The 13,934-nt window shown below is 39.3% G+C and overlaps 1 protein-coding gene across 1 annotated transcript; it reads right to left on the bottom strand.

Annotated features, from left to right (window-relative positions):
- Positions 1 to 11,523: 11,523 nt before the first annotated feature.
- Positions 11,524 to 12,704, bottom strand: pou3f2b (POU class 3 homeobox 2b). The gene has a single exon (XM_042490435.1). The coding sequence runs from the start codon at positions 12,667 to 12,669 to the stop codon at positions 11,524 to 11,526; it is 1,146 nt and encodes a 381-aa protein (XP_042346369.1). The 5' UTR covers positions 12,670 to 12,704.
- Positions 12,705 to 13,934: the final 1,230 nt, after the last annotated feature.

Here is a 13,934-nt window from a genome sequence, read left to right as displayed (position 1 = left end):
ATCCAGGGGGGATCCACAGCAATTAGTTCAGCTTTTTATTTGTCTTTCAAGAGCTTATAGACGAAGCTTGATGAATCTGCGGGGGGAATATATGGTTGGAAATATTGTTCCTGAATAATAGATTCAGCATTAAAATGTAAATTTGGGAAGAGTTAAGGGGGCTGGCACAAGGTTGCCCTATGCTTTCTTTCTTTTCCCCTCACTCTACAAACCACATGAGTGACACCAGAACATACCTTGACAAATATGGCAGCACCCCATCGGTGCAGTAATAGTCTTCCCTTCAGTGAGACACATGTCTGCTGAGTGCTGTGGTGTGCCTCCTTGGAGCCGTCCTCAGGCTGGGACTCGACAGACCTCAGACCTGCCTGAGGGAGGCCTCGCTGTGATACCCATCATTATGTGGCTTGGTGTTCCTTCTCTAGTTTCTCAACTTAGACTCTAATAATGAAGACATTCCTGTCAGGCCTCACACTGCTGTGTCGAAAGCTTATTATTTATGTTTTGTTTTTGAGGATATTGAGAATGTCAGCGCTGAGTCCTTTAAATCCATCTAAATACTATAATCCATAGGTAGCTTTTTAATGGGCGAGGTTTCTTTAGCCAAATCTCAATCCACAAGGACTTTTAGTTGTAAACTTTGTTGAATTGTGATACCCTGGTGTAATTACTGTAAAGAAATGACACCGCAGACGATTCGTAACCCTGATCTGATACTAGTGGTGCAGATATAGCGCTAGTTTTTTCTCAAAATTAAGACTCGATGTCTAATAAAACGCAGCAGTTACAGCGAGTCTTTGCTTGTCCTTTTTGCTTAAAGGAACACATTGCAGAAATGTGTTCAACACTCAAGGCTTTTAATCATCTACTGGTGATCCCTTATTACAGGTTATATCCTCAGCGTGGATGTGAGTTATGGTGAGATCAACCAAAGTGTTCATTTTCCTCCTTGAATTGATTTATTTGAAGGGTTAAGGTACCATGACAATGCCAGTCCAAACTGCAAGTAGAGTGGTGCAGACATGCCTTTGCATTTTAGCAGTCTCTGTTCTCTCATCTTGAAATCAGTGAGTTTTTTTAATGGTTTTTTATTTAGATGCCTGAAATAGGGTCTGTGGTAAACAAGCTTAAGAATAGTTCACATCTTCTTCGACATGAAATACATCAGTAAATTTGAAAGCTTTTACGTGTCTTAAAAAAGATGGGTGCTTGTAAGTGGCTAAATGTCATTGTGCGAAATACAGATTTACAGGCTTGTTGTGGTGATGAAGCTGAAATCATTCGACTGTGGAGTAGTTAGTTTATAGCCTAATATTTGCTAAAAAAAAGTATGCTTTTTACTCCTGGTGATTGCAACTAAGCTTCAAAAATTCTAAAAGGGTTGTTCATTTGTGGAGATTGTCTTGCTACAAAAACCTCTTGTAAGTATCATAAGCTTTTATTTGCCACAAAGCTTATTTCCTGCAATAATCCAAAATCCAATGGAAAAATCCCTTCGGCTATTTGATGAGGGACCCATTGTAATGCTAACTTCCAAGTCAGCCTACGGATAAACATCTTTGCTGCAGCCCTCTACACAAGTTAGTAATGAACCTCTTAGTATATTTTTTTATTTTGACGTTACCAACAACTGTAGATCAAAATGCCTCGGGACACAATTGGATAGACCTACAACAGATCAGAACAACGAATCATGGGATGTAGGCCTGAGTGATGGACAAATATTAACCGACTACAGCAAACAGAGATGAGCTATGATGATGAAGCATCGATATGTCTGTGAAAGAGTGTTGCTGTTTGTCCATCAGCATTTGAATACAGTACTTTAACAAAAAAGTTCCAAATCAGTCTCAGTCATCTTGGTTTTCAAATCTGCCACAATGTGGTTCTCTTGCTAGGTTTATGCTCCCTGTAGTGTCTTGGATCGACAGTGCACAAGCCAAAAATTACATCAACAAGTATTTCATGTAAAGCACAAAGGCTCCATAAGTTATCAGTCATTGTCTAAAGCATGCCCTATCTTGGATGAACTGTTGTAATTGGCTGGACCCATCTGAGGCTGGCTGGAAATCTATCTGAATGGGAGATGGATCAGATGTATCAAATTTGGCATTTCAGATGTCGCCATCTTCTTTTTTTGGGGGGGGGACCAGAAGGGTCCATATTTGGGTTATAGTTTGGAGCTGTGAAAGATCTGACAGGAAGCAAAGAACACTGTTGGAAGACAGCCTGCCACTCAAGTGCCCAGCCCATAAATATGTGTAACTTTTGACCTTAATAAAATGGAAATGGGCGATTTTTTAAAAAAAAAATCCAACCCCTGTAAAGTTGTCATGAATGTTGAAATCAGCTCTAGTTTTTTTTTTGTTTTTTGTTGGGATTTTTTTTTTAGTACCAGGCTGTACACATGTTTATTTCTGCTGTAAAGATGGGCATTTTAACACAGGGGTCTGTGGGAATTAACTCTGTTTTGGAGCCAGCCTCAAGTGGCCATTAGATGAATTGCAGTTTTTTGGCATTTCCGCATTGGCTTCATTTTTCAGGCTCGGATGTTGTAGCCTGGTCAGAGCAAATAAAACAGAAGCTTGCAAATTTATTTGGTTCCCAGGCTAGTTTTCTGGGGCTGAGGAGATAAAAATATCGTATACTTTTATTTTTAATCCATTCAATTGTCTTGTGACCCAGCAGCTTTATTTTGGGACCCCTTGAGGGGTCTCAATCCCAGGTTGAGAAACACTGGAATAGAAAAACAGCATCTTCATGTTTTGTGTCAGAATGTCATCCAGCAGATACAGATAAAAAGGCACTTTGAGACAAGTCTGTCCCTCTGAATAATTGAAGAGTATTATCTGGATTTCTGACCTTAATATAATTTTTATTTCCTTGGAATAGAACAAAAATGGAATTAACTGTATAAACACAGTGTTAGAGCCTGGAAAGATTCAGCATCTTTAAAATAATACATTCATTCTTTGAAACCTATGGAAAACAAGAAAAAAAATTGTATTCTGTATTCTAATGCCTCTAAAACAAAACTTTTATTTACCATAGTTAAGTTATTATTATTATTCTTTATGCTCTAATGTCTCTATGTCTCTATGTTTTTGTAAGAGTAATCAGATAATACATCTTAATGTTTTTATGATTTAATAGGGTGTAATACACAGTGAATGTCTGTAGCCTGTGTAAAACTTAAGTTTTCGAGTTTTATGAAAAAAATGTGTCTAATTTTGAAATGAGATCAGTATGTTTTACAAAAAAATCTCGACTCAAGGTCTACTAACCAGCTTTCACTGAGCTTTCAACTAAGTCACAGTTTTCATCAGTCAATGGGCCCAGCTCAAACCAAGTCCATTCCATTAAATGATGAAGACCATGAGATGCAGTTGAAAGTTCCAGAATGCTAAGCGAACCATAAATTTGGGCTATTTTTTCACACTGAAGAAATTTATGATGGATTTTGTTTGAAAAGAATAATTTTCATTACATGTCCTTGTGTGTTACTTCTGCATTTGAACTTAAAGTATCATCTCACTATGAAAACTTTAAATCTTCTATCATTTGATTATCTTTGTTACTTGTAAACTCTAATGAGTGCTGTCCATCTAAAGATTCCTGCTCTCTCAGCAGCCTTAAACAGAGCCATTTAAAGGCTCATGGTCGTTGTCAAAGAGGATCTGGCACAGAAGCCGTGTGAGATGACCTTGCTGAGAGACGAGCATGTTTCACAAACAGGCCGAGCAATTATAGTCTGAATAATTACGCGCTGAAGGGGAGACATGATTCGCCCCACTGATCAGCAAAGTTCATGTGAAGTTATAATTAAACAATAACTCGTTTACAAATGAACGCACACACGCATTTGTGTACTTAAGTGTGCAAAGTGTAATTAGCTGCGATGCATCTGAGTGAGATTGAAGAACAACAATGTCAAATGGTGGAATTATGTTCTGCTTGTGAGCTTGTATCACTGTTATCTGTGTGCTGGGGGGAGGAGGAGGGGGAGGTGGAGAAGGAGGAGGTGTGTGTGTGTTGGGATGGGGGGGGCAAAAAGAGAAAGACAGATGGAATGAGGGGTTGATTCAGAAGGCTGATTCATCCTCACACCATTCAGAGATGGACATGATGTTTGACAGGGAAACTTTGTACAAAGACATTAGATTAACATCTGTGGGGAGTAAATACAAGTTGGCCACTAGAATATTCATTTTCAAAATTAATTAAGTTCAAAAATTTAAATTACCCCAGGAAATCATATTGAAACACCATGTTGTTGGACACAGTGTTAAATTACTTTATGTGATCCGAGTAAGATTATGTTTTACTGTTGTTCCTGCAGACAGACAGAGTTAAATCATCTTTTGTTCAAGATTATTTTTATTTCTATCTCTCTCTCTCTCCCTCTTTTTTTTTTAACGACAGGACTGAATATGCTGATACAGCATTTAAACATGTCTTGACGCCAAAAAAGTAGGGGGAGGGTGGGGTCGATTGGGACAATTTTTAATCTATACAATATAATACATTACATACAATACATTCTTCAGACTACTTGAAATGCACATTAGTGAAACTAATTCAGCCCTTAACAGATGAAGATGTCTTCTCACAATTTATTACGTTTTTTAGAGTACAACTCAAAATGAAAAGCATGATTTTAGCAAAAGTAAAAATAAAAATAAAGTAATAATGATTTTTTTTTTTTTTTTTTAAAAGCTCTTAATTTGAATACCTTATATTTACAGTGTCACTTGTTTACATGTTTCTTTTTTAGAAAAAAAACATTTGTAAAATTATTGTATTTGCATAAGCTATTGAGATATGGAGCTTTCTGGAGTCTCCATGTCAGTGGCACCTATCAGCTCAAGGTGGTTACCATAGGCTACAAATAAGATAATTAAAAAATTTTAAATGGAAAAAAAAGTCCAGAACAACAAATTGATAGGTTTTTTTTTGTATGTTTGTTGTTTTTTTTTTTTTTTACACCAAATGACTCCACGGTGGGCCTTTTTTAACTTAGAAAAGCCTCTGTCTTAGTTTGAGTACTTTTTGTTGATTTGTAACAATACTGTTCCAACCGACCCCTCTTTCCCCTACTTTTTGTCCAACATCATTACCTATAAAAAATGAAAAATAACCTCAGTCAACAGCTTTAAAATAAAACGGGTTTACTTACAAATAAGGCCTTTTAAGTGTAGGTTAGATGGGGAGAGCAGGGGTAAAGTGTATACAGTAATCCTGATAATCTGATAAAAAAAATGTGAGCAAAAGATACTTCAAACAGATTGAGCTGATACCCTGCATGATGCTGCCAGCTTGCCTCAACAGGCTCTACAGGCTCAGATGTCTTCTCACATTCAGCGTTTGATTATCTCTGGTGCACTTTGCAACAATAAGAACAAATCGACAAAGCTGCAAGGTCAGTAAAACCAGCCCATGGGTTATTATGACCATCTTGTTTCAGCTGCATTTTTATTGTTGAGTCGCGGGCTGCAACTGTAATGATTATTTTTGCCGTGAATTGTTTAGTCTATTTAAATGTCAGGTGTTAATAATAACATGAACAATTGATCCTTTTTTCATTTGTCCCAGTAAGCCACAGCAGTGTGACAGTGGGGCAGAAAACACAACACCAGGACCCAGAGACCTGATTCTCCTACTGTGACATGTCTAATGTCGTCATTATAAAAGGCCTATTGCCTGTTTTGTTCGATCAGTGGTCCAAAACCTTAAGACATTTCATTCAAGTGACAAAAATCCTCAGATTTGAGGAGCTGAGCTGGAAATGATTTTGTTTGATGAATGATTTAACCCTCTGATGATCTTACCATCTTTATTTTTTGTAAAACGAAATGGACCTAATGCAATGTGATTGAGTCATCTGCAGCACTCAGTCAAAAACATCCCCATGGTGCACTGCAGCTTGCAGAACTGTTTGCAGAATTGTTCTGTCCAGTTTAGTTTAGTTTTGCAGGGTTTACTAATCAAAATGATAGAAAAGAATAATCCCCCCCCAAAAAAAAAAAAATCTGCTCCTATGTAAAAACCTGCTCAACCAGTTCCAAAACTAGAATTTAATACAAATTTTTGACATGATTTGATCAGTATGATTTTTAGGACATTTAGTTAATGTTTACAATACATTTAAAGTACTCATTAGGTAAATCCAGAGTGACACTGCTTACACTGGTAATAATGAGTCAACAAATTCAAGTTGAAGCACTAAAACAGTTGATGATTGGGACCACTCAGTGGGGGTGGTGCAACTGCTGTTAGAGGACATGGAGTTGGTTTGAGGAAAATCACAAGAGGGGAATCCACTGCCTCCCAAAAAATGACTGATAAACAGGTTTCATAGTTCTATAACTATGCCTAACTGTACTGATCCGACTGATTTTTATTTATTTAAATGTGTCATGTTTATATCATATGTAAAATGTTTAACTTCTTCTCTCTCTCTCTCTCTCTCTCTCTCTATATATACATATATATATAAATATATATGTATATATATATATACATAAATATAAAGTACATATATATAAATAAATATTGAATTGTTATAACTGTCAACTAGAGGATTAATTGATTAATTATTTCACCCCTAGTTAGTCAGTAATTGCAGTTATCAATATGAAAATAGGAATATTTTTCCCTATAGGCCTAAATTTAAAAAAAGAAATCCTATAACAAGGGATTGACAGTATAGTGTGTGCCAGATAAGTAAGGGCAAGTGTGATTTAGTTTAACAAAGACCTATAATGACTATTGACCTTATTGTAGGCTAATTTAATATCCTAATTTATTACTCTGATCCTGACTAATCTTGTTGTGTGTGAAGGCCTCCAATATCTTTCTCATATTTGTAATGTAATGACTGAATGTTTCTGCATCTCCATCAGACAACAAAGTTCACCATTGCGTGATATATCCCTGCCATAAGTTCGTGATGTAACATAGATTTGACTTTTTTTAAAAAAATTTTATATGACAATAAAATAAATGACATAACAATAAAATGACATAACAGCTTGGACTCACCCTCTGGTCAGGCTGCTGGTGTCGCTAGATGGCGCTCGAGCACCGACTATCCCCCTCTGTGTTTCTCCACAGCTCAGCACCACGACACTGGAGTGGGTTTTTTTTCCTTCTTCCCTGGGAGCCTAATGGGAAATTTCAAGTCACCTAAATAAAAAGGAAGGTGTAATTAACGCGACGCGCTATTAATTGCATCTGCTAGCGAGCGGATGAAGGGCACGAGGGCGCAGTTTTTTTGATTACTGGGCTCCACAAAAGTCTACTTCAGAGATCAGAGAGGGGGCTTCATTTCCGGATGTCGTTTCGTGCCAGGCATCCAAATGGCAGGTCAAACGGCGAGCGGTGATGATGCAGAGAGGGACATCTTTTATTTCCCTTCGTCGACAACAAAAACAGCACGTGGAAATGATACCGATACGCACTGTTTGTCACCTGTCGCACCTACGGAATCTCAGAGGGATCATATCCACTGTGCTTATTATTCTACATAGATGTAAATTAACCATAGTGATGCTGGTTAAAAATACATCCTTGTCTATCTTCTAGTCCTGGGAATTATTACATTATGGTACATTTTCCACATGTGGAAACGCTACTTTTTCGTCATTATTCCATCCAAAAATACAATAAATAAAATAAAAACAAATACCAGCTGTAGCTACCGACTTGGCTTTTTAATCTCTCCATTCAATGGATGAACGAAAAAAGGCGCCCCTACTTTTTTTTCTCAATGATCAGGTTAATTGGTCAAGGCAATCAATACTGATCAGCTATTGATTTCCAATCGATCACACCCGTTTGGTTCATAAATACTTAAGTACACTAAATCTCACTTTCAATTCAACCATACACAATCATCATTTCCAACATAAAAACTGTCAGCTTGTGGCGTGAAATGAAGATGATTATTAATATTAGTATGATAAACCACGGAGGGCAACACAGGTGGCATTATTTTTGCAGTTAAGCAGGAAGTGATAGAGAAAAAGCAACTTTGCATTTTGGCAGTCAGCTTCAAAATAAAGTAATCCACAACAGTTGTTAAAGTGATGCTCACACTACAGGATCCTGTGGGAATATTATGGAGAAATTACATATCATACTGAATAGGAAAATACCATCAGGGTCACCACTGTCAATGTCACTGTCACTATAAATCCCTGCGGAAATATTATAGTGGGGTATTTTTTCCTTGTAAGCGCTTTTTAAATCCATTGATTCAGAACTTCCTGTTTTGATGACACAAAATTAAATCTATATGTTTGAGTAAAAGGAGGAAACTTGTATTTAAATTTCACAATTTATGATGTGTTTAAAGTCATTATTTTTTTGGATATACTTCAGTTTAAAGTGCTCAATCAAATGGCCCAAACAATGCAAGTTCTTGTCTTGTGTCATTTTCTTTTTCTTTTCTTTTACTTTTTTTTGCCTTAAAGCTACAGGGGGAAAAAAGTACCAAAGACCAACATCTGAGAATTGATGGTAAATAAAAGAAAAAAATAGGGGATATAATACATTATAAAACAATAAAATCTCTGTTTGACTCCCTATTTGAAACAACACCTACATGGTTGTTTTTTAGTCCACCATTCTGAGAAAATGAAACTTAGCTCCAAATAAAATAAAATAAATAAAATAGCAGTAAAATCAAATTATTATGTCAGACCCATTTCAGTCCTCCTAAGGACCTGCTATGGTCCTCGGACTTTACTTTGAGAACCCCTAATTTTAACCCAGGCTGGAAGCTGTAGTTTTTCCCAGCCAAAGCCAGTCCATTTAAAAAGCAGCCCGGGGCAGAAACAACACATCATCGGCTCCCAATCTTCCATTCATCAAGCCTGATTTTCTCTCAACCATTAAATTTCACTCAAACCAATGAGCTCAAAGCAAGAAGCATATTTTTAACACCACAGATGTCGGACACTGAAGTCACTGCAGCACAGGAATTAAAAGAAATAAAATTAAAAAACACATTTAGCCTCGACGTTGGAAAAAAGCTGTTTAATATCAACCCCATTATTTAAAAATGTGCAAGTCCGTTGTTCATGTGTCAAGTGATGAAAACACCAACAGGCGTTTATCACCGCTGCTTTATCTACCCCAAGTTCATCCAGTGAATATGACATAGCCTATATCCCCTCCCCCCAAAAAACAAACGACTGGTTTAACAAGCAATTAAAGAAAAGCAACAAGAAAAACAGCGTCGGATTGCTACAGGTCTACATCCCACAACTTCCAGTGAATTATGAGTTGGATCGATTCATTAAAGCTACTGAGGAAAAGATTTCAATGCCATGATGGTTTGTTGTTTTCTGCAGGAGAAACATAAATCGGGGGGGGGGGGTTTAAAAAGCTGTTTCCACATGAGAGGAGAAAAAAAAGTCCCTGGATATCTGTTTTTGCATAAAACGAAAAGCAAGCTACTGTACGGAGAAAAGATGTATATACATTTATAGCTGTGACGGCTTTAGGCTGTGGCAATCCCGCTGGAAAAAAAAAAAAAAAATATGTCTCTCTTCTTCCCTACAAAACAAAAGCCTTCTCGGTGTCATTTTCATATAGTATATCTCGCACTTTGTGTCATCTATAAAAGCCATTGTATAATAAATTACAATCTCATTAACAATACTAAAAAATAAAATAAAATGTCTACGAGCAATTTCCCCCCCATTGTAATAAAGCAACATAGACGAAGATGGACAAAATGGCTGAAATGAAATGCATGGCAACGACCTCACAAACAAATTAAAATTACACCCTGATAATAATAATAATAATAATAATAATAATAATAATAATAATAATAATAATAATAATAATAATAATAATAACAATTTTGATCATATGCTGCAATTTTTGGAATGTCACTAAAATGTTTTCAGGGAATAAATCTAAAGGCCTTATGTTTTTTTTTTTCTTTTTAAAACACACTAATCGTGTTATTTATCCTCTTTAGCCTGATTTATCATGGACAATACTATTCTGTAGTGTTATCGATTCATCTGAATTCACTCCTCAAAGCACCATATTTTGATTGGAAACACAATCTAATGTAATTTCAGAGCGGGCATCAAATAGCAAAGCGGAACTCCTTTGACAATTTCAACAAATTAAATCGATTTCATGTTAATAATAATAATAATAAAGGGAAAAGATGTAGACTTAAAATAAAATGCGCCACGGAAAAAATTATCAAACCGTAAACGAGCATAATTGCGGCAACAAAATGAACGTCAAAAAGTACACAAATACAAGGCAGTAGGTAGGCTATGAATGGATTTAAAAAAAACTGTTCTTGAAAACATCAATCTATGAAAAGTGCCCCAGTGAAGAAGGAAAAAAAGGGATGAAGCCATGACTTTTAAAGTTATACAATATTTACAAAAGTGGATCCAAATGTTCTGTGAGAGTTGGTGACATATATTTCTGTTTGTAGATATCTATATATCTGTAGCCCGTCCTGCATGTTGTGGAAAAGTGCCAGATAATCCAATCAATCGCCACGAAGCCCTTTTCCTGAAGCTGGGAGACTCTCTGATGGGAGGAGAAATATCATTTAACGCGTGTTTTGTGGGAAAAAATAGACTGGACTTCTTGTTTGTACTGCTGTTATGATAGAGGTCATACACTTTTTTAAATCACTGCACCAAGGCTAATTATTGAAGAGTTTAGCCAGCGAGCTGCACACTTAATAATAATAATAATAATAATAATAATAATAATAATAATAATAATAATGTGTTCAGAACTAAATCCTGACCTCAGTGCTCTTAGAATAAATACGAGCTGAATGGCCTGCAGTTTCCCAGCAGTGTTTTGAATGAAAGCCGCTCTGTGCTGCCTGGCTGACAGATGGGACTCAGGCGATGCTCACCCTCAGCTGGACTCCACTGGACTGGGGCTGCAGCCTTTACTGGCCTCCAGTTTTACTCCATTAACGCAGCTCCCTAGAAACCCCCCCCCCCCCCCCCCCCCCCTGCACCACCCGTCACTGCTGGACGCACAATTTGGGGCTACAAAACTAAACGCCTTTGTATTTCCCTTTTTACGCACAGGGAAAAAAGTGTTTTGTGGTTTGATAGGTATAAAAGTGGCGAATGGAAACCATTCAGCTTTGCTTTTCGTCTAAAACCAGGTACACCTCCTCCCCCTCCATCTTTTTTTTCGTCAAGTATAATTTCAGTACACAATAGGGGCTACACCTTGAAACTGCGTCGACTGGAGTCACAGTGCTGGGCATTTATCCTCGTAGAACACAACACAGGCTTATGTTCCTTTAGCTCTGGGAGAGGCAAAAAATGTCCTGTCCTCCCCTCACTCATTTTCCATTTCTCAGATATTCACTGCAGATATTGTGTGAGTACTCACTGCAATCTATTATACATAAAACACCCACTATAGCGTCTCATAGTTCAGTGATTTATATATAACCTTGGGGATAAATAAAAAGGATAAACATGTCCTGGAGGTGCGGTCCAGCAGAGTTCATTGGACCGGAGTCTGGACCCCGTGGTGCGGCGGCGTGTCCCCGTACACATCCTCGCTCCCCGGCAGAGCTCCTCCGGGAGGGGTCATGCGTTTCTCCTTCTGTCTCCTGTTACAAAACCAAACCCTCACCACTTCTTTTTCCAGGTGCAGACTGTCCGCCAGGCCAATTATTTCCGACGCAGCCGGTTTTGGGCACTTCAAAAAATGGCTCTCCAAAGCTCCCTTTACGCTTACCTCGATTGAAGTCCGTTTTTTCCTTTTCCTCCCCTGCGCCGCGATTTTGTCCAGGCTGGTCGGGCTGCCCGAGGTGGAGTCCGCCTCCTCCAACCACTTGTTCAACAGAGGCTTCAGCTTGCACATGTTTTTGAAGCTGAGCTGCAGGGCCTCAAACCTGCATATGGTGGTTTGGGAAAACACATTTCCGTACAGGGTCCCCAGAGCGAGTCCCACGTCCGCCTGCGTGAAGCCCAGCTTGATCCTCCGCTGTTTGAACTGCTTGGCGAACTGCTCCAGGTCGTCCGAGGTCGGCGTATCCTCGTCCGAGTGGTCGTGGTGGCTCTGCGGCCGGTGCTGGTGCTGATGCTGGGACGGAGGGTGACCGTGTTCGCTGAGGTGCGGGCTGTGGTGGTCGTCATGACTGTCTCTTAGGTTGTGGTGGTGCATCCCCTGGCCGCTGCCCGGGATCAGCCCGTTGACGCTGAAGCCTGGCTGGGAGTAAATAAGGCTTTGACCGTTTGTCGTGGCCATGCTCGGTATGTGCGCCGCCGTGGTGGTTCTCCACGCCCGGCCGTCGTGGTGGTTCCCGTGTGTCTGGTGCACCAGGTGGGGCGGCCGTGACTGGTGCTGCAGGTTGCTGCTGGAGTTGTGCATCTCGTCCCGTGCGCCCTGCACCGCGGGTTTGATGTCCTGCTCTGCGCCGAGCGGGCTGGAGGACCACGGGGCTCCCTCTCCATGGGACAGCGCCGTGATCCACTGGTGTGCGTGGCTAAGCGTGTGGCTGTTGCTCTGAAGCGGGTAGTCGCTCTGCAACAGGCTCTGCGCGTCCCGGTACGCCGTGGCTTGCTGCATGCTGCCGGGCTCCGAGTGCACGATGGATGCGCTGGAGGTGAGGATGTTGTAGTGGTTAGACGCTGCGGTCGCCATGACTCTCGGAGCCGGACTGGTCGCTCTTATTAAAGGAACCTCGCATTTGACAGATCCTCTCCTGCCCACAGGCGGCTCTCAGGCGCTCTGCCAAGTGGACGCCGAGGCGCACCTGGACTCCGCCACGCCCCCGTTGCTCATTGGACGTCAAAGGATGATGGACGTGGTAACCAAGGGCAACGACGCGGTGATTGGCTGCTGGGAAGTCTCAACAAACACTACTCTCTTTGTTGGAGAGGTGCGAGTTGAAGCTCCCGTGGAAGCGGAGAGCCGGAGTGCAGCATGGGGAGACGGAGCACCGGGATCAGCAGTGCAACTGTAAGATACAGTTGATTTACTTTGATAATCAGGTTCTATCAGGACTCAGGCTGAGCGTAGATCCAGAGACCTGCTTCCCATATTGGGAAGACTTATTTAAAAAAGCTCTCTTGTTTAGGATATACGATTGTTTATTGATTAAGACTTTAAATTTTGTTGTTAACTGTTGACTGTAATTCTGCGCACAATTATGATGATAAATGTGATGGAAAGGTGTGCGTTAAATCCTATTTTGATGAGGCGATGTACACCTTTTCATTGGAGCAAAGATTGCTAGATTTCAAATGATATGCATCTATAATTTGCATATTCATAGACAGGCCTATGTGACAGTAAAATGCAGTTTAGTGTTTTAAAAGTGCTGCAGTGTTGCAATATTTCTGCAAAGACGTTGTAGGTGTATGCATATTGGTGTCTGTTATTTGTGTAGCGGCGTGTGTGTGTATCTGTGTGTATGAAAGGATATACAACTGAGAATCTCTATATAATCTATTAATCATCCATTACTTTAAATTTAAGCTCATTTATCTATTAAACCCATGTACTTGTGAATAAAAAACATCTAATACACACACAAACACACACACACACACACACACACACACACACACACACACACACACATATATGTATGTGTTTGTGTGTGTGTGTATATATATATATATAAACAGGCAGATAAAACAGACTGTCCTATAAAGTTCACTGTGTTATTGAGATGTGAGGCATGGTGTGATGTAGAAAAAATACATCTTTCATACACCTAGTTTGTTTTATAGATAGAAATAGAAAAGGGAAAAAAAATTGACACATATCAATCACTTTTGATTTTATTTGGAAAAAATCTTTCTTGTAATAAAATGTGGATAAATTGCATGAGTGAAACGGGCAGGGTGGACCTAATTTGCTGACCTATAGTCGTATAGGACCAAGTTTAAGTTTTACAGCAA

This window comes from Plectropomus leopardus, chromosome 7 (genome assembly GCF_008729295.1).
Source record: "Plectropomus leopardus isolate mb chromosome 7, YSFRI_Pleo_2.0, whole genome shotgun sequence".
Taxonomy (NCBI): Eukaryota; Metazoa; Chordata; class Actinopteri; order Perciformes; family Serranidae; genus Plectropomus; species Plectropomus leopardus.
This window is presented reverse-complemented; position numbering and strand designations above follow the sequence as displayed.

Coding starts and splice junctions, on each gene's coding strand:
- pou3f2b (XM_042490435.1), bottom strand. CDS start 12,669: ATGGCGACCGCAGCGTCTAACCACTACAACATCCTCACCTCCAGCGCA.